This window comes from Harpia harpyja, chromosome 2 (assembly GCF_026419915.1).
Source record: "Harpia harpyja isolate bHarHar1 chromosome 2, bHarHar1 primary haplotype, whole genome shotgun sequence".
NCBI lineage: Eukaryota > Metazoa > Chordata > Aves > Accipitriformes > Accipitridae > Harpia > Harpia harpyja.
The window spans coordinates 29,604,599-29,623,707 of NC_068941.1; the positions used below are offsets into that span (position 1 = coordinate 29,604,599).

The following is a 19,109-nucleotide window of genomic DNA, read 5'->3' on the forward strand; positions in this document are numbered from 1 at the left end:
TATTCCTGCATATGATCCCATCGTGACCATAGGAACAGCGTACCAGAAGTTACCATGAGAAGCACTACTCTTGTTCTAACCCCTTTTTAATTTGGAAACAATTCACTTGAGCTTTTGTAAACGTTGTAGTATGAAGAGACTTAAGCAGACACTGAAACCATTGACAATGCTAATAAAAAAGTTAATGTAGTGTAGGGAATTTTATTATATAAACAAATATAACATGTTTTCTCAGCTTGTTCTGTTTGAAAACAATTCTGCAGCATCCAGAATACAGCAAATATTAGTTAAAATTGGGGCAGGTTCTTTCTTGAGTAAGTGGGCACAGCAGTGGAATAACCTTACCTAGAACAGGAGGCCTGAACCTAGCATCTGTTTAGTAGGCTTTCATCAGTAAGTGCACCTTGAACAATTTCAGGAGTGCTGTGTTTACTACCACTCTTACCTGAGCCAAGAGCAGCATTATTTTCCCTCCAACTTTCCAGGCAAGGCAAGTGACTATTGCACTGTTCCCACATGTAACGTTACTTCTTTGCAAGTGCTGTCTCTAAAGGTTTTCCTGTGTTTATCAGTTAGTGTGGCTCAGAGGCATTTGAGCGTTAAGATGGGCAAGTTTCTGACAGAGGTGGTGTTCACACCCTTACAGTGTTGCAGTTAGAATGATGGCCTGTGCAACAGGACTCCAGACTGAATGGAAAATAAACGGTTCTCAGAAAAGTAATTTCTCTGCTGGTTTTAGGACTCTGGTCTCCCCTCAGCCCCCAAGCAGTCAGTGCATTTGTAAAAATGTGATGATACAGGCTTCACAAGCCACTTGCAGCTCCCAGTTTTTTATGATCTTGGCCATTCAGATGGGCACCTGTGGAGCCTGTGGTCTTAGCTTTGCTGTTCAATCTGGAGAGAGCTATTCTGACAGGAGTGGCATTTTGGTTGTGAATCATAAAGCCTGGGTAACATTACAGGAGAGGACAGAGTTCAGGTAAGGAGACAAGTTGCAGATTGAGGGACCCACAGTACCACACACATGGGAAGGCTGAATTTATGAAATATACCAAAATTAATTTGAAAAGTTAGAGCAGCAATTACTGTTTTAGGGGCCATGTGTGATCAGCTAACAGGGTCCCAAGGGATAAAGCAACTATAATTCAATCTTTTTTAGGCCAGAAGGAATTTGCTGGCTAAGCAAGCAGCTCTGCCACACAACAGCTTTTTAGTATGACCCAGTTCAACAGGGTGGTTCATGATATGCCCAGCTTAAAGCATATCCTAATAATTTTATTCACCAAAGAATGTGCATAAATGCCTTGCTGAATCAGCCTAGGAGAAGAAAAAGTGCTGATGGGAACAGGATGTCTATTCTTTCTTCCTCTTTGCAATCCTGCTACATGTCCTACAGCAAAATAAGCAGCACTTGACAAGAGTGAAGACAGCAATGGCTGTACTGGTGAACAAGAATGCCAGAACATCCAGGCAGTGGTACTGGTACCAGGTGAGATGGTGAGCAGCTGGTCTCAAGTGCTTTGCTCCTTTGTGACGCATGACAAATTCAATCCAGAAGACAGCTCTGTCCAGTGGCTTAACTGGCTGGTCATGGTGTATCTTGGATAACCTTAGAGCATTTTCCTTATAGCTGGGGAAGAAAGAAGAAAGCAAGATTTGTCACTGATTCCTGAAACAACCCATTCAGCACATGGCCATCCTCTTGAGGAAGGTAGACAGCCCTGCTTTTACTTTCATCAGTGTTATGTAAATATATTTGAAACTGGCCCAATTTACTCCTGTCTGCATAAAATTGGGTTATGAACAGTAATAGAGAAAGCCAATCTTTTGCAAAGAAAAGTTATTCAAAATTAATCCAGATACTCCTTTAAAAAAAGCAACATGGAAACATTTGCAGCATTTTCTGTTCCAGTATAATATAGTGTGCTGGTTTTGACTGGGATAGAGTTAATTTTCTTCACATTAGCTAGTATGGGGCTATGTTTTGGATTTGTGCTGAAGACAGTGTTGATAATACAGGGATGTTTTTGTTATTGCTGAGCAGTGCTTACACAGCTCAAGGCCTTTTCTGCTTCTCACACCACCCTGCCAACCAGTAGGCTGGGGGTGCACAAGAATTTGGGAGGGGACACAGCCAGGACAGCTGACCCCAACTGACGAGAGGGGTATCCCATACCATATGACGTCATGCTCGGCAATAAAACTAAGAGGGAGGTTGGCAGGGGGGCTGTGTGCACCAGATTTCATCTGGGTCTTTGGATGCCTTGTCATCATCCAGGTTGTTACAGATCACCTCCACCATGGCTAATTCCCTCAGATACAGGATACCTCCATCAATGTTGGTCCATTTTCTTTGGGAATTTGCAAGTTCTTCCCTGAAGGGATACCTGTCCTTCACACTTGACAGGAGTTGCTGCCAAAGACTGAGGACTCCTGCCTTTTGTCCAATCCATTTGTCAAAGGCCTTATCCTCAGCAAGGGATTCCAGCTGCCAGGCTTCGTTAGCCTGTAATTCCTGACTGACTGATAGGTACAGTAACCTAAGGATATTGGTAGCTCAGGGGTAGGAGAAAGAATTGTGGCTACAGACAGAGTAGACAGAAGTAGAATTGTTGCCCAGAGGATTTCTACTAGCAGAGAACTGTCTCAGGAGCTGCTCTGGGCTTTCCAAGAACTATTTTTCTCAAAGGGATCATAAAATGTAGCATATGGAAAATCAAATTACTGATTTCTCCTTTCTGAGAAATGCTCATTCTTAGAAATGAAAGGTGGTTTTCATCTGAAACCCAAACTCCAGCTACTCAGTATTTTTGGTTCCCAAAAGAGTCAGCAGAATTTCTCACATCAACAGCCCAAAATTTTAATAACCTCATCTTACTGTAAGGCAAGAACAAAACTCACGTGGAATTGTTAATGACTGTGTTCAATGCATCGACTAGGTCCTGCGTCTTCAGTGTGCTGAAATCCAGCTCAACTGCAGCTCCCTTTGCCCTCATGTGAGCAATGTTGTCGTGCTGGTCGGCAAACATGGGAATCCCAACCATTGGGATCCCGTGGTAGATAGCTTCATAGATCCCATTGGTCCCACCATGAGTAATAAAGGCCTTTGTCATGGGGTGGCCTGAATAGGGAAGGAGAGGCACATGTAGCAGCAGCTGCGGCAGACTGTGGTCACTGGGGATGTCAGCACTGCAAACTACCCGGGCAAGTGCACGGCTAGAGAAGGGAAAAGCCCTGACCTCTGGATCAGCATCAGAGCTTGCATGCTTTGCTTTCACACATTCATATTTATTTTAATGCAATGTATGAATCAACATTTTCCTCCAGACTACCCCAGACTTACTTCAGCCCTTCTGCTGTTGTGCAGTTCTAGTTTTTACGTGGTATCAGGTTCACAACAGCCCTCTGCTGCAGCCTTGCTTAGGTCAAGCATTTTGAAGAATGAGCCCTGGAGATTAACTGCAGAGGCCAAATCCAGCTCCAGAGTACATGTCTACTTTGATATTTACTCCTGCCTAGACGTGGTTCTTAGCCTTTCCAGACAATTGCCACTGAGCTCTGTAAGACAGAGGCGTTTGCTTTAGAGATCCATCTTTATAGCTAAGCTCAAGTTGCTGCCTTCTTGAGCCACTGCTCCCTACTCCCTTCAAAGCCTGGTTGTATCTTCCATGGTTCTTGTACAGCCACTCACCTTAAAGTCAAAAGCAGGCTAGGAAATTAAGGCCCCAAGAGCAAACCTCTGCTGCTTAAGCTGCAAAACTAATTGTAGCCACAAGTGTTATGTGGTTCTTTTGCCTGAATAAGCCGTTTTAGTGGAAAAACAAAGAAGGAAACAGTTTTTCCAAGGGTGCAACGCATCCCAGATGGAATCAGTCTCACCAAGCAGATCATTTTGGGGTATCCAGTCATAAAGCCTGGTGTTGGAGCCCAGAGTTTCTGGTTTTTTTCCTTTGTACCGCCAGAGGACCTTGAACAAAGGAAGAAGATAAACGTAGTGCATGTGACGTACCCTCCTGTATTGTTAGATGTAATCTAGGGCTTTATCTCAAACCCACGTACCTTTTCCCAGTAATTCAAATAGCTTTTGCTCCAGTTTAGCTCTTTGATTAGTTATTAGGTGCTTATTATAAAAATCACATAGAGCGATTTTTATATTTTGGCCTATGGACACACCTCCATGTCATTTGGTGCAGAGAAGGGGAAACGCCAGAACTCCCCACGAGGTGACTCAGCAGTCTGCCTCTCTGCAGAGCACAGCTTCCCAGCTGTGGCACATCCAGCAGAGATGCAGATAAAAAACAGGCCAGTCCAAATGCGAAAGGCTCGCTGAAGGCAACAGGAGTGACAAAAAACCAAGACAAATTGTTTTAGACTGGAAAGGAAATTCACCTTTTGTGGAAGCTGGCTGAGGGCTCTGGCAATCACATTACTTTTTTCATCAGTTAGGTTGTAGACCATTGACCCAAGAGAGAATACCACGATGCCATGTTTCCCTGAGCTCTGAACAAATTCTTCCATTTCCTAGGCGAGGCAGAAAACATACTAAGAGTAATTATGCACTACAGATTACACAGATTTCTGTGAACAGAGAGCATAACCTTTTTAGCTTATCAAGGAGATGATTGTGGTGTACGAGCACCTCCGCTGACAGAAGGGCATTACAAAGATAGACCTGGCCCTGTGCAAAATAGACAGTTTCTCCCCAAGAAGGAGCAGGACAAGCTGGGACAGGTGACAGAAGCTTTCTCTTTTTGAAAGCAAGTCAAGCAGTTTCAGGGGACATTTCTTTCAGAGCACAAGCATCAGGAATGGATCCTGGCACTGGTGTTAGAGGACTATACCCTGTGACACCCTCCATAGCATAGTCTGTCATGGTTCTGGATTTTCCCTGAACAAGTACTTTGCATTTCATAGCTCTGCAGGAAGGGACAGTGCTGAAAACTGTCAGGGTTTTTCAGCATCCTGGTCAGAGATTCATCAAGTTGCTGCTCTCACTTTGTTAGTCAGCCAGTTCTCTATTTCTTGCAATACAGCACGTGTTGCTAAACAGATTTTCTACAAATCAGACCAATAGGTCTTCCTGTTCCTTTTTTTAGTTAGTATCATGTGAAATGGAGCAATAGCATCGAAAAGAGAATGGTTATCCTTTTCCCCCAACTCAACCTCTGCTACAGGGGAGTGGGAAGAGAGTTAGAAGGTTTCTTTTAAGTAGACAACTTACACTGAAAATACCCTACCTCCTCTAAGCTCCTACAGGAGTGATAATCTAGACCAGAGCTTGTTGTGTTGCTGTCATCAGTATCTGGGAGTTTCAGATTCCACCTGAACATTGCCAGTCACAGCAGAGCATAGGCTGGAGATGCTGAGTGTTTTACTCCCTTTAAGATGTCTTAAACTAAGCAACAATAGAAAAAGTGTTCATCAATTGTCTCTTTCTGCAAGTCTTGACTCCATTTTGTCTAAAGAATTTGTCCCGTCACAGTGCTTTTTTTGCATCAGGTATTTCAGTGTTACCATCGGCTCCAAGTCTGCATCTTAGAATTAAATTACACTTAACTACTCTGAGGTAGCACCTCTTTTTCCTGAAACAAACACTGTATTCCCTCCTGCTGACCTCAGCTATCCTCTTTTAAGACAGCAGGTTGTAAACCCAGCCCTCAGTTTGCATAAGTACAGACAGATTGCTAAATAGCTCCATGCTCCCCACTGGCAGCAGAGCATCTTCTTTTAGAATGAGCTTTCTCAGGACATGGCTTGCGTGGTTGATCAGGGAGAGAAACAGTTTTTGTTCTGCTGGGCAAACAACCAACCAATGGCAGAACAAAGTTGGGATACCTTTGGTAATGGCTTTGCAGGCTGGCAATGAAGTCCTCCAACAAACTCAAAGTTGGGCAGGAAAGGCCGTGGAAATTCAAAATCCCAGTATGTTCTGATTAACCATATCTCTGCTTTCCCCATCGTCTCACACAGGGTTGTGGGCCTTCCTATGGACAAGGTACAAGGGGTTTACAACAGGCATGGGAGTGGTCTTGTTTGCTGTAGATTGCAAAATAGAAGCGTTACCTTTGTCTTTTGGCACTCCCAGTCAGTGTAGTCTATCAAATCATGCATGAAAGGAAAACACGGACAAATCCAGATATATTCCTTGCCCTGTCCTGTGCTTGGCCTTGGCAGGTTGCCACAAACAAGGCAATAAGATCTTTAAAGGGATTTTGAACCTTCAGGATGAATTTAGAGCAGTACAAGAGTAAGTGGGAAGCATTTAGTTTCTGTGATACAGAAGTGCAATTCTTGTACCACTGAAAGACTTCATTACTTGTGCTTGTAATAAAAGCACACTTTGGGGAAGAGAACAATCACAGAAAATTTAGTTCCAAATAAAAAATAAATTAATCGCAAAGTGATGATCACGAGTCAGGGAGGAGGAAAGTTTTTAAAGTTCTGTGGCATTTTTCAAATGGTGACTCAGTCAGTGGCTGCTCAGACTACAATAAAAGACAGGTACAGCTATCCCTAGTTCTCCTGGGGACTGGGTCAGCTCCTTCTGACACATATTGGGAAAATTTGGCCAAATCTGTAGATGCTTTGAATGTCATTTTATGCAACATCCAGTGTCTCTAGAAATCCATCTATAGAAAAAATCCAATGGGTAAAAATTTTATAGCTTCCCATTTGGAACAATATATATTCTCAGGTACATGTTGCAAGTTGTCTTTGCAGTATTTTCCCCACAAAATGGAACTGGGGAGTAAAAGGGTTAGAAGTGTTGGTAAATAAATGATTATCCAAAGCCACCCTAATGCAAGCAGGAACCAAGCAAATAAGCAGCAAGATAAAAATTATCTGTAGGGCGTCTTCTTATACTACTTGATCAGTGTTACAATCTACACCAGTAATTTTTATTTTATTTTAAGTAAAGAGCAATGAGTCAGTTACAAAGTTACTGGAGTGAAAATTAAGCCTGCATTACAAGTAAAGTGTTACAAAGGTGTGTAATTAAGTCTTATGAGGTATTAAAAAAAAAAATTCAATCCAGGGAAAAGGGACTAGTTTGCAGAGCACAGAGGCATTCTTGGGAAACGCAGGAAGAGATTGGAGGGCAACAGAATAGATGCCCTTGTGCTTGCTGTTCACTCATTATCTGCCTAAACATAGATATTCTGTACAAGATTCAAAGTCCATTGAACTAAAAGGTCTCTTTAACAGACTGTCAATCAAGCCTGAGTTCTAGGTTGAAATAAAAATTTCGGGTATATATGTAGTTTAAGGAGACTATTTAAAACTCTGAATGGTAGTTGAAAGGGAGGGAAAGTTGGCAGTTCTTACCATTTATTGTTCGAGAAAATGAACTCACGCTTAGCATCCTGTACTATGCAGGGTTGCAAGACGATATCTCCAGATGATGCATGCAATGTGAATGAAGAGTGTTTTTTCGCTCTGCAGTTGTCCAGAGACAGCCAGTATTCCTAGTTACAACAGGGTTAACTCCATCCCAGTGCCTTACACTTAGTTAAGGAATTATTTTGCCCTCCAGCCTTTATCTACTACCATCTTAATTGTAGAACTGCCTGTCATCAAGATGAAGAGGCAACAACTGTCCTCTGAAAGCACTAAAATGGGCATACAGCTCACTGCAAGAGCTCATCGGCAGTATCGTCATTGACAAAAATTAGAACTGTGTACTCTAAAGATCCTCAAGAGGAACTAGAGCAAAACTGCATTGGTGTCTGTTAGATTAGACCAGACCTAAAAGGGAAGGCACAGCCTCCATGTGACCAAAACAGGATTACCATCTCTGCTGGCCATTGAGAAAGAGTATTTTGAGAGAACAGCATTGAGCTCCCAAAACATTCAAAAGGCACAACCTATGCAAGAGGAGAAACCACTCAACAGCTGCCTTACCTAAGACATTACTGTAGTACCCATCCCATTCGTCTTGCCAAAACTTCAAGAAAAATAGATCCGTGTAAAAGTAAAAGAGGAAGTTCTGTAGCCTTTCCACGAAGGACATCTGGTCTGTCAGCCCCCTTGTGCTAGCAGGCACATAAGAAGGTGGGGACGGGAGCCCACCGCACAGCCTCTCTACCACATTCCCATTTGAGAAGCGGAAGCTGTAGACAAAAGGGATTGCTAGGATTTGTGCTACAAGCTCCCCGCCTACAGACAGGGGATCAGCAACCAGAACATCAAACTTGGCTTGCTGCAGCTTTGCTATCAGCTGAGGGTTCATCACCAAGGTGTCACAGGTCTGCTTTGACATATTGGTAAAGACCTCCAGGTCCTCTTTCATCCTCCGCATGATCTCCCAGGGGGAGAGATTAGAGACCTCATTCATCCAGAAACTGAGGAAGTCATCCATGATAGCATGCAGGGTTTTCTGGGTAAAGGGGACTTGCAAGACCTCAAAAGTGAAGGGGGAGGAGGCGTCTTGGTAGTCGATGAGCAGATTGCTTGAGGGCACCAGCACAGTCACTTCATGACCCCGGAGAACAAGCTCTTCCAGCAGCACTTTCACATTGATCCAGTGACTTGCATCGGTGGGCCAGACCACCACCTTCCCACAAAAGCCAGCACTCCAGCAGCATGCGTAGGCCCAGAGCAGCCAGGGGAACCTTGGCCCCATCATCTCAGCAGTCAATGTACAACTCCGGTCTGACCGAGCTGGAAGCAGTTCACTGCTCCAGTGTGCAAACACTTTAGAGCCAGCCAATAAAAGTGAGATCCAAGCCTGGCAAGAGGGCATGTCAGAACACAAAACAGTGCTCATGGGAGGACTGGGCAAGCAGCAAATCCCATTCTGGAGTCTCCTGCAGAGCCACAGCTTATCTCAAAATGACGGCAACTCCTGTTTCTGCTCACTACAAAGTGCATTTTGCAGCATGTGAGGACCAGGAGCCCTTTCCCTGTGTTGTGGTTTAATCTTGATAGGCAGCAAAAGACCACAGAGCCTCTCACTCCCCCGCAGTAGGAGGGGAAAAGGAAGGGCAAAAGTTAGAAAACTCATGGGTTGAGATAGAGACAGCTTAATAAGCAAAAACCAAAAATAAAACCAAGAAAAACAAGTAATGCAAAAAGAACAATTGCTCACCACTGGCCAACCAATGCCCAGCCAGTCCCTGAGCAACAGCAACCCTGGCAAACTCCCCTCCCACCTCCCCAGCTTTTTTGCTGAGCACATCACCACATGGTATGGAATACCCCTTGGGTCAGTTGGGGTCAGCTGTGCTGGCTGTGTCCCCTCCCAACTTCTTGTGCACCCCCAGCCTACTCAGTGGGAGGAGCAGTGTGAGAAGCAGAAAAAGCCTTGATGCTACGTAAGAACTGCTCAGCGATAACTAAAGCATCCCTGTGTTACCAACACTGTTTTCATCACAAATCCAAAATACAGCCCCTTGCAAGCTCCTATGAAGAAAATTAATTCTGTTCCAGCCAAAATCAGCATAACCCCATACCAGATCTTCAAGGTGAAGATGATACACATTCCTGCACCAAGCAGGAACTCAGGCTAGGGAAAGGACATGAGCAGCCCATGGGACTTTTTTGACAGCTACAGGATGAACACCATCTTATCACTTTCACTACAGTCTAGATTTGCTTCTGTGTCCTGTAAGAGCCAACCTACCTGTAAAGCTGGTTACAATTTTTATCTCTTCATTTACTAGGTGCAAAATGTTCTGCAGTGATTCACAGCTAGCCCACAGGGTGCTCTAGTTCTGTCTTCTCTATAACGAGATGCTGTGGACACACAGCACTGCTGCTCGAAGGACACAGTCCTGGTAGAGACGACTCCAGCATAAGGCCACCCCAGGAGAGAAACAGGAGGAGGTGAGGAGCACAGGTTTTGCTCACCTTGCTGCTTCTTTGCCTTCTCTTGGGAAGATGCTGCACACTGGCATCAGTGAATCCATATCATGTAGTCCAGGACAGATACTGCCAAGACAAGAAACCTGACTTCTCCTCTTGACTGTATCCTGCAGATGTAGTGGAGATGCTTGGTGCTACTGATGTGTTCAGGGAAAAGAACAGGCAGCTGCTCTGTCCTGAGCAGAGGGCAAATGAGGCTCAGACTGAGTGTAAACAGGGCCTGAGCATTCCTGCAGGAGCTCAGCACCACCACATGAGCTCCCCTTACTAGACTGACAGTGGAGCAAGCAGTCTTTCATCATGCTTCAACCTCATCACTTGAAAAAGGCTTTAGGTAGCTCTAGGAAAGCAGCTAGAATAATAAGAACCCTGAAGAAGATTTTCCAAGGAGAAGGAGAAGGTGCATGCATACAGTGCTGGAACTGGGACATTGCCCACTTTCTGTGAGATGCTTGCCCCTTCCTTTCACACCTCCTTCAGGACTGGATACACTCCAGACCAAAGCATATCACAGTCAGGGTAGAGAACAGCTAAGCTAACACAGCTAATAAAACAGGTATTGCACATGTAGCCTTAAATACTAAACCCCACATTTAACAATAAAAAAGACAAGATCCAAGCAGCTCTGAGGCTTACACAACAGGAGATCAGCAAACCATGCTTCTGCCAGCACAAGATATTCTAGTCTCCATCAAATATGATAAGCAACACAAGTAAACACACAGCTAGGTACTTTAATAGTAGGGTATCTTAACAACTTAGCTCTCTTAGCAGAATTACACCCTACTAGTGAAATATAAATAAAAATATTTAGAGTTTCATACTGAAATAATATCCATTTTATCTGCCCACCAACAATGCATGTATGTTTGCCGTTTCCTTTTAAGTGTTACAATAATCACTTAGAGCAAAAATGTGAAAATAATTATGCAACTATTGTTTAAAAAAGAAAAAAACCTTACAAATAAATACAACTATCTTCTAGTATTTCTTTTAGACACTTTCAGAAAAGCAAAGAACCTTGTCTCTGCTGAGGGCCTTTTATCACTGCAAACTGGGGCTCAGCTGCTCTCCCAAGCCTTTAAAAGACCAGAGGAGGTCATTATCTCTCATTTTGAGTTAAGCTAGCAAGCCAGAAGGGTGCTAGGGGAAAAAAGGCAGTATTGTTGTATAGCTTTCCAAAACCATTTTTTATTTCTACTTCAAAAGGTTTAATTCAGTACTAGTGTTTGGTGGGTATATAGTATTATTTTGCTGTTCTTAGTGTTTGTCATGATTCGTCTATGAATATGGCTGATGAGCTCTGTTTCAAGTGGCTTTAGAACTGTTTTACCTATCCTAGAAGTATCTGGACTTAGCTGTACTAGTGTAGCAGGTCAGGATTAACAGGTAACATTTGTACTTGCCTGGATTGTTTGACTTGACACAGGAGTTTTGGAGGAAGGAGAGCGAGTTCACAGCTGTCTTGCTCCTACCTTGTGCCTTAACCTCTAAGCTCTGGGTACTTACTCTTGTGTGTACAGCAGATGATGTAATTTCTGGAAGTAAGAGCAGCCTTACCTAAAACATCACCAACTTTCCCAGAGAAGGTAATGATATGTGATGTCCTGCACTGTGTAGGTGAAGATGTTTTTTAGCCTTTCCAGGAAGGACATCCTATTTGTTAGGCAGCTTAGGGCTGCTGTTACGTAGGAAGGAGGTACTGGGAGTGTCCCACGGAGCCGCTCCACCACGTTGCCTATGGAGAACCAGATGGTGTACATGAAGGGGATACCCAGCTTCTCAGCAAACCCCACTGGGTGCCAGTGGGTCTGCCAAGGGGACATCGAAGGTGGATGCGCTCAGTCTCTCCAGCAGCACCTCATGCTTCAGGACTTCATCACAAATTATTTTGGTTATGTTCTCCTGCTTGTACACCAGTTGAGCTAGCTTGTAAAGACTTTCCCAGACAGGTAGCATTCTCTCGTGGTAAAACCAGAAAGAGAAAGCTTCTTCCAGTAGGGTAGCCATCTATCTCCTTTTTGGTGATCGGCACCTCAGCCACCTCAAACTGGAAGGGTGAGGGCTGTGTGGGGTTGAGGATGAGGAAGCACGAAGGCAGCAGCATGGTCACCTCGTGGCCCCGGACCACAAGCTCCTGGAGTATGTACTCCATGTTCAGCCACTGGCTGTTGTCAGACAACACCTTCCCCCCGGACCCCTAGCCCAACACAGCCAGCAGCCACAGCACTGCCACACCACCACCTCCTCCCCAGCCATAGCCTGCCCTGCATGGCAATGCCCCCGTGGCCTTCCTTCACCGTGAGCAACAGCGCTCCCAAGCTGGGCTGGGCATGCGTGACACTGCCTTGCTCCAGAGGGCAGGGAGCCGAGGTAGCTGCCATGAAATCCTGTCCTGGGTAATGGCATGTTTTCCTGGGGAAAAAGGTGACTGGGACCAGCTGGTACCATCTGGTGGTAAATAGCTTGCTGAAGCTGGAAGATGTGCTTCCTCTGGAGCAGCAGGGAGAGCTGTCAGACCCGGGGGGCTCAGCTCAGCGAGGACCATGTCCTGTTGGTCAACCTGGCTCTCCTGCCTGTCTAACTACAGTCTCGATGTTACTTGTTTGGTAGAAGAGGTGACTTTTTCATTCTTCTGGCTCTTTGAGGCACAGCTGGGTGTGCAGCGAAGATGTTCACCCACTGTGTGGGCACCCTTTTGCTTTATAAAGCCAGTGAGCATCCATGCACTTAAGGTGGTGATCCAAGGCTGCAGCTAAAAATTTGCATCTCAAAGTGGATGAAACTACATGGCAAGTGACTCCAGTATCCAGAGTAAGACTGTCTTCATGTGAACTTGCCTATTCCAGAGCATGCATTGCGGGAGGCCAGAGCTGGTAGGTGATGGTGTGGGCTGTCCTGCCTGCCACTAGGTGCCTATTGCGCACTACAAGTTGAACCAGAAAATCTGTTAAACAGTTTTATTTATGGTCACACTTCTGATGTGCAATTAGGAAATAATGTCAGTCCTTGTCCTGGTTTCAGCTGGGATAGAGTTAATTTTTTTCCTAGTAGCTGGTATAATGCTATGTTTTGGGTTCAGTATGAGAAGAATGTTGATAACACACTGATGTTTTCAGTTGTTGCCAAGTAATGTTTAGACTAAGTCAAGGATTCTTCAGCTTCTCATGCCCAGCCAGCAAGAAGGCTGGAGGGGCACAAGGAGTTGGGAGGGGACACGGCCAGGGCAGCTGACCCAAACTGGCCAAAGGGGTATTCCATACCATGTGACATCATGCCCAGTATATAAACTGGGGCGGAGTGGAGCTGGGAGGGATCGCCACTTGGGAATTAACTGGGCATTGGTCGGCAGGTGGTGAGCAATTGCATTGTGCATCAGTTGTTTTGTATATTCCAATCCTTTTATTATTATTATTATTGTCATTTTAGTATTGTTATTACTATCATTATTAGTATCTTCCTTTCTGTTCTATTAAATTGTTCTTATCTCAGCCCACGAGTTTTACCTTTTTCCTTCTGATTCTCTCCTGCATCCCACTGGGAGGCAGGGGGGAGTGAATGAGTGGCTGCGTGGTGCTTAGTTGCTGGCTGGGGTTAGACAACGACAGTCCTCTTCACTGTGCTAAAAATCATCATCACCAGGCTTCTGCCCAGGTCTGTTATGCAATGTTTCCCTAATGTTGTTGTGCAAGGCTTTTGCTACAGCTTCCATGCTGCCTAGTGCATCCTTTCCAGGATGAAAACGAGGGTGATGGAAGCAGTTGGGCTGTTATTCCTGCCTCAGGCAAAGGCAAACCCATCTGTGGGATTGCTTTTGCTCAAGGACCTGGGTGCACTTGGTGGGTGATGCGGAAGGATGGGGAAGTCCGATGTGCGCCTCAAGGGGATTTGATTGTGGGTGAGAATAGCCAATGATTTGAATTGTATGATGTTAATTGCTATATAATACTGTATGTCATCATTACTATGGTTGCTTTATGCCATATCAATGGTATTGCAGTAAGAATCACGCAGATAAATGAAGAATGAATTTTGATGGAACCAAAACTGGCTTCAGCATGCAACAATCCAACACCACACACTATCTCTCCTGCCCTGAAGGACTGTTATGACAGATGGAGCCCAAAGTCATGGACTGAATGAAGTCAACAGACATTTTAGAGAGAAGGCCCATAGACTAAGGGAATGATATCTGTGTGTATATATCAAGACAGGAAACGTGGTGTTGATTAGTTGGGATATGCTGGAAAGTGTGGGACCTGAGCATGACATAGATGGTATAGAATAAGGGGTGGATATTGTCCTGGTTTTGGCTGGGATAAAGTTAATTTTCTTCCTAGTAGCTGGTACAGTGCTGTGTTTTGGATTTAGGATGAGAATAATGTTGATAACACACTGATGTTTGAGTTGTTGCTGAGCAATGCTTGCGCTAAGCCAAGGACTTTTCAGCTTCTCATGCTGCCCTGCCAGCTAGGAGGCTGGAGGGGCACAAGAAGCTGGGAGGGGACACAGCCAGGGCAGCTGACCCAAACTGGCCAAAGGGGTATTCCAGACCATGTGATGCCTTGCTCAGCATATAAACTAGGGGCAAAGCTGGCCAGGGGGCCACTGCTCAGGAACTGGCTGGGCATCGGTCAGTTGGTGGAGCAATTGTTTTTCATTTGCATCCCTTGCTTTTCTTGGGTTTTATTTCTCTCTCTTTTTGTTATTTTCCTTTTCATTACAATTTTTATATTATTATTATTGTTGTTGTTGTTGTTATATTTCAATTATTAAACTGTTCTTATCTCAACCCACGAGTTTTCTCACTTTTACCCTTCTGATTCTCTCCCTGATCCCACCGGGGAGGGAGTGAGCAAGTGGCTGTGTGGTACCCAGTTGCCAGCTGGGGTTAAACCAGGACAGAAGCCAAGCTGAGATATCTCATGTGCTGTGCACATGACAACGGTTTGGTGTACTTGTGGAGTCCTGCGGCATGCACGTATTTGCAGCCAATTGCACCTGAGAGATTTACAAGTGCTCTTTTTCATTAGCTCAGTGTGAGGTTAGTAGAAATGGCATGTTGATCACATGTGATTAATACTTCAATAAACATATTTTTCTACATACTCACTTAAAACAGTCCAGAAGAAAAGCCTGCAAAGGAAAACTTGTCACTTTCACTGTTTGCTTGTGGGTGGAGGGTGTGTTTTAAATAAAACTTGTTTTGTGCAGAGAGGATTGGCTTTATGTGACTGGGGATGTAAGTGAAGTCTCTATTACAAAGCCACAATGCATTTCAGTATTGCTACTGAGGGTGGCAGGGTTGGCTCTTAATTCACCAGCTCCACCTTCCTTGTTATGATACTCTGGATTAGGAAAACAGCTCTGTTCCTGCTGCTTTCTGTGCAAGCTGTCACTGGAGGGGGAAATGCGTAAGCTGAGCTCCCTTGCTGAGGGCCCCATGCGGTGTGGAAGTTGTTTCAACCTCCACATTAAAAATAATTACGGCAAAAGTCAAATCCATCAATTGGGATGACCACTGATCCCTGTCTCAATGCAATGGCGTGGCAGCACAGCACTCTGACAGGGGAGTGGGTGCAGCTGATGGACCCTGGTGGCCCACTCCCTTTTCCACATAGGGACATAATGACAAACTTCTTGCTGACCTCTCTCAGACCTTGACTTTGCGACCCTGCCAGGTTCCTAGCTGTGCAGGTTGTAAGGCGGGAGGCTGTGTAATGAGAAGTGAAGTAGCAGAAGACTTACCTAAGACCTTGCTATAGTAGATATCCCATTCTCCCCAGTAGCTCTGGAAAACATAGTCTTGCAGATGGTAAGACACGATGTTTTTTATTCTCTCACTGAAGGACATGCGGTCGGTGAGCTCGGACAGGGCTGCAGGCACGTAGGAGGGCGGGGCTGGCATCTTGCCGCAGTGCCTCTCCACGGTGGAGGCCGGGGAGAAGCGCAGCGAGTAGATGAAGGGGATGGCCAGCTTGAGAGCCAGGAGGTCCCCGCAGAGGGTCACCGGGTCTGACAGCAGCAGGTCATAGCTAGATCCCTGCAGATGGGCCATCAGCTCTGGGTTGGTTAGCACCGCATCACACATTAGCCTGTTCATCTGGTGCCAGTTTTTGGACAGTTTTCCCAGTTCCTTGTAAAACTGCCAGAAGGTCAAGGTGGTTGGCCTGTTATTCAGCCACAGTGCCACTACGTCCTCGATCAGGTTCTCAACGGTGTCTTTCCTGAAGGGCACATTATAGACCTCAAACTTCTCCGCAGCCTCAGCCCTGGGTTTAATGAAGAGGGAAGCATTGGATACCAGGACAGTAACGCCGTGCCCACGCCGGATGAGCTCCTGTATAACTATCTTCACGTTCAGCCAGTGGCTGCCTTCCGTTGGCCAGACCAACACGTTCCCGCAGAAGACAGGCCCTAGAAAAGCGACCTGAAAAAGGAGCAGCTGGAGGTATTTCTTAGAGCCAGTGGCTTTTGTGGCCATGGCAGGATTAAGGGCTAGACAGCCTGGGAGTTTTCCGTTCCAGTTGGGAGTGCTGCACCTCTATGTTGTGTTTGATGGCTCTTTACTAGCACTTCTAGCAAAAGCAAGAGTTTGCTGTTGCACGGGTGGGTCCTTTAAAACCCACGTTTGGTCTCAGGTCTGAAAAGACAGAAAAGGATGCTTGGTGATTTGCTTTTGCCTTTCTGCCTTCTACCCTGTTAGCTTCCCCTTGAGGGAGCCCCTTTCCCTGGTTAGCAGGGTGGCAGCAATTCCTGCTGCTGTCAAAGGTCTGCCTTCAAACTACTCCCTTTGCACAAGAAGAATTTAATCCTTTGGTTTTTTATACTTTCTGTAGTTTTTCCAAGGAATCCTTACCGTGAAATAAAAGCAAATAATGGGACCTCCTCTAGCTGTGTAATTACTGTATCAGTAAATGCTGGCAGATTTACTATAAGCATTAGCAAATAAGTGGCACTGCTGCCAACACTGGAGAATACCGAGATTTGCTGGAGAATGTACGACCACATCTGATTTTTAAATGCCTGTTTTCAATTGCAACAGCTGAGCCGTGGTAGCTGTATACTGTAATGCTTCTATTACTTATGGCAGCAAACCTACCTGTACTTAAAGATATATTTCTCTTATTCTGAGAGTTTCCCACCTTTCTCCACCTTTCTTTCCAGAAGCAGCACAGGGGCTTACTTAGCTGACAGGCAGCAGTGCTACAGGGAGTGCTTACTTGAAGATATTGCTAGACTTGGGGCAACAGCCCCGGGCAACACAAGGTGGAGGGACACCTGTGATGGGATGCAGTGGCAAATGCTACTGTAGTCATCCTTAAGCCTCCTCAACCCTTCTACAGCCCTGTCCCTGCTGGTAAATAATATGAATTGCTGGCAGTCATGCCCCAGCCCCTGTGGAGAGCTGCTGCCTCTCCAGGCTTCACCATTAATTCAAGCTGGTGCATCTTTACAGAGGAAGAAACTGCAAGTGAGCCAGTCCCCTGGGTATGCCAGCTCCGACACTCAAACAAATCACTTGTGTTTCTGCCCCGAACTAGCGATGCCAGAGGCAGGCCAAGGAAGGAGAGGCCACAGGGTACATTTAAGTGACTGACTTGGAAGCGGCATCCTTTTTCAGGGTGAGGTGTTAGAAGTGTTGATGTTTCCCATGCTGAGAGAAGGCAGCAAATCGTTCATTTGGGTGATGATAATGCCAATAATAACATGTAGTTTGTTCTGATATGTGACAGATGGTTTCCGACTGCTCCCAGACAACTCTTAACGCAGGGAGCTCGTTGCTACTGTCTGGGGCATATCACCACCAACCCGAAGACGTTGTGGGCTCAGCTCAGGTGTCTAAACATGGATCTGGGGCCCTCCTGGGCCTTAAAGGTGCTTCTCAGAGCAAAACCCACATCTTCTGGGATGGCTCTCACTTGGAAAGTCAGCACTTGACTGTAAGGCGCTGTGTCCTGGAAGGAGCTCTTAACCACCAGGAGCCAAAATGACAACTAAAACCCATGCATATAATTATACACTCGATCCAACACAATTTGGGGAATGAATGCCATGCAGCAAGAAACTCTTACCTAGCGGAGTCTTCCAAGATACGTAAGCATCGTGCTCTGAGTTGCAAGGTGCAATTTGCTACACCGTTTTGCTTCTGTTTCTTGCTGTTCACCTGCTCTGTGCCTGGGCTGCTCTGGCAAGGTTGGGTATCAGGCAGAAGGAGCTTAAATAAGTTACTCTCTGAACTGGGCTTTTCAAAAGGAAGAAGTAATACAATATGGGATGATCACAAAAAGGCATGTATTCTGGGATTATTCATTGCTTTGTTATGCTCCAGTAATTTAATAGTCAAGATGGTCTTCCCCATGCTAGGGTATATTATAATGTTATTACAGAGCTAGATTCTCAGAAGGACTGTGCATCCTGTAGCTCAGAAATCTGGTGTCTGACTGCTAAAAAGATTTTTCACTCCCTTTAGGGTCTCAGCTGGCAAAACAAAATTGTTTGTTAAGTAATAGACTTGTTTATAAACTGTCCACAGGAACAAAGAGAAAATCCTGTGGTTTGTTTGCAGTGTTTTTTGAAAGTTGGCATGTTACCTGGGCTGGGTGTGTGGCCTTTGATTCTGGAGATCTAGGCAAGTTTTTAATGACCTGAAAATATAGGAATCTAAAAATGCACCTCCATGGTTTTTAAATATTGTGCATAATCTTCAACCTGACTTTTTCTAAACCCTCCAAATTCAGGGCAATTTGGCCAGCATGTTTCAACAGTAATTGGGCCTTACAGCTAGGAGTTTCACTACAATCTCTCCATGGACCTTTGTATTCACAATATCTTTTTTCAGGCTAATTTAGCTTATGTGGGAAAGTCCTATAAGAAACTTAAATTTTTTCCAGCAACTACTGAAAGGCCACGTTCATGTGGGTTAGGGCAGATGGAAACTTGGGTTTCCTTTCTAACCCCTCAGTAACTAATTCCTCCATAGCAAATGAGAGCTATTACTAGGGGAACCAGAGGGTTCAATTTGTGATGTTTCCATGGCCAGCTTTTAAAGATGATACTCAGATTACTCTTAATGCGGAGAAGATAAGCATTTTGAGAGGATTAAAGGACAAAAACCAACAAATGAGAGAAAAGCAGGCCTGAAGAAAGTAGATGGTGTTAAGTGTCTGTATTTCACACATCTAGCATTACTAAGGAGAAGTGCTGCAGACACTGATGCAACCTCCAGCCTTGTTAAATAATGA

At 45.0% G+C, this 19,109-nt stretch overlaps 1 protein-coding gene across 1 annotated transcript; it reads right to left on the reverse strand.

Annotated features, from left to right (window-relative positions):
• Nucleotides 1-181: 181 nt before the first annotated feature.
• Nucleotides 182-16,657, reverse strand: LOC128135369 (UDP-glucuronosyltransferase 2A2-like). The gene is made up of 7 exons (XM_052774205.1): nucleotides 15,609-16,657; nucleotides 7,903-8,528; nucleotides 5,836-5,984; nucleotides 4,390-4,521; nucleotides 3,880-3,967; nucleotides 2,902-3,121; nucleotides 182-1,630 (listed from the first exon to the last, which is right to left on the reverse strand). Exons 1-7 carry the CDS (start codon nucleotides 16,346-16,348, stop codon nucleotides 1,354-1,356), a joined length of 2,232 nt encoding a protein of 743 aa, XP_052630165.1. The 5' UTR covers nucleotides 16,349-16,657; the 3' UTR covers nucleotides 182-1,353.
• Between the last annotated feature and the right edge of the window lie 2,452 nt (nucleotides 16,658-19,109).

Excerpts from the sequence above, each read along its gene's own strand:
- LOC128135369 (XM_052774205.1), bottom strand. The coding sequence starts at position 16,348 with ATGGCCACAAAAGCCACTGGCTCTAAGAAATACCTCCAGCTGCTCCTT. Across the intron at positions 8,529-15,608 it reads TATAGCAAGGTCTTAGGTAA|TCACTGGATCAATGTGAAAG; the intron begins GTCTTCTGCTAC and ends CACCGATGCAAG. Across the intron at positions 4,522-5,835 it reads CTGCAAAGCCATTACCAAAG|GAAATGGAAGAATTTGTTCA; the intron begins GTATCCCAACTT and ends TGCCTCGCCTAG.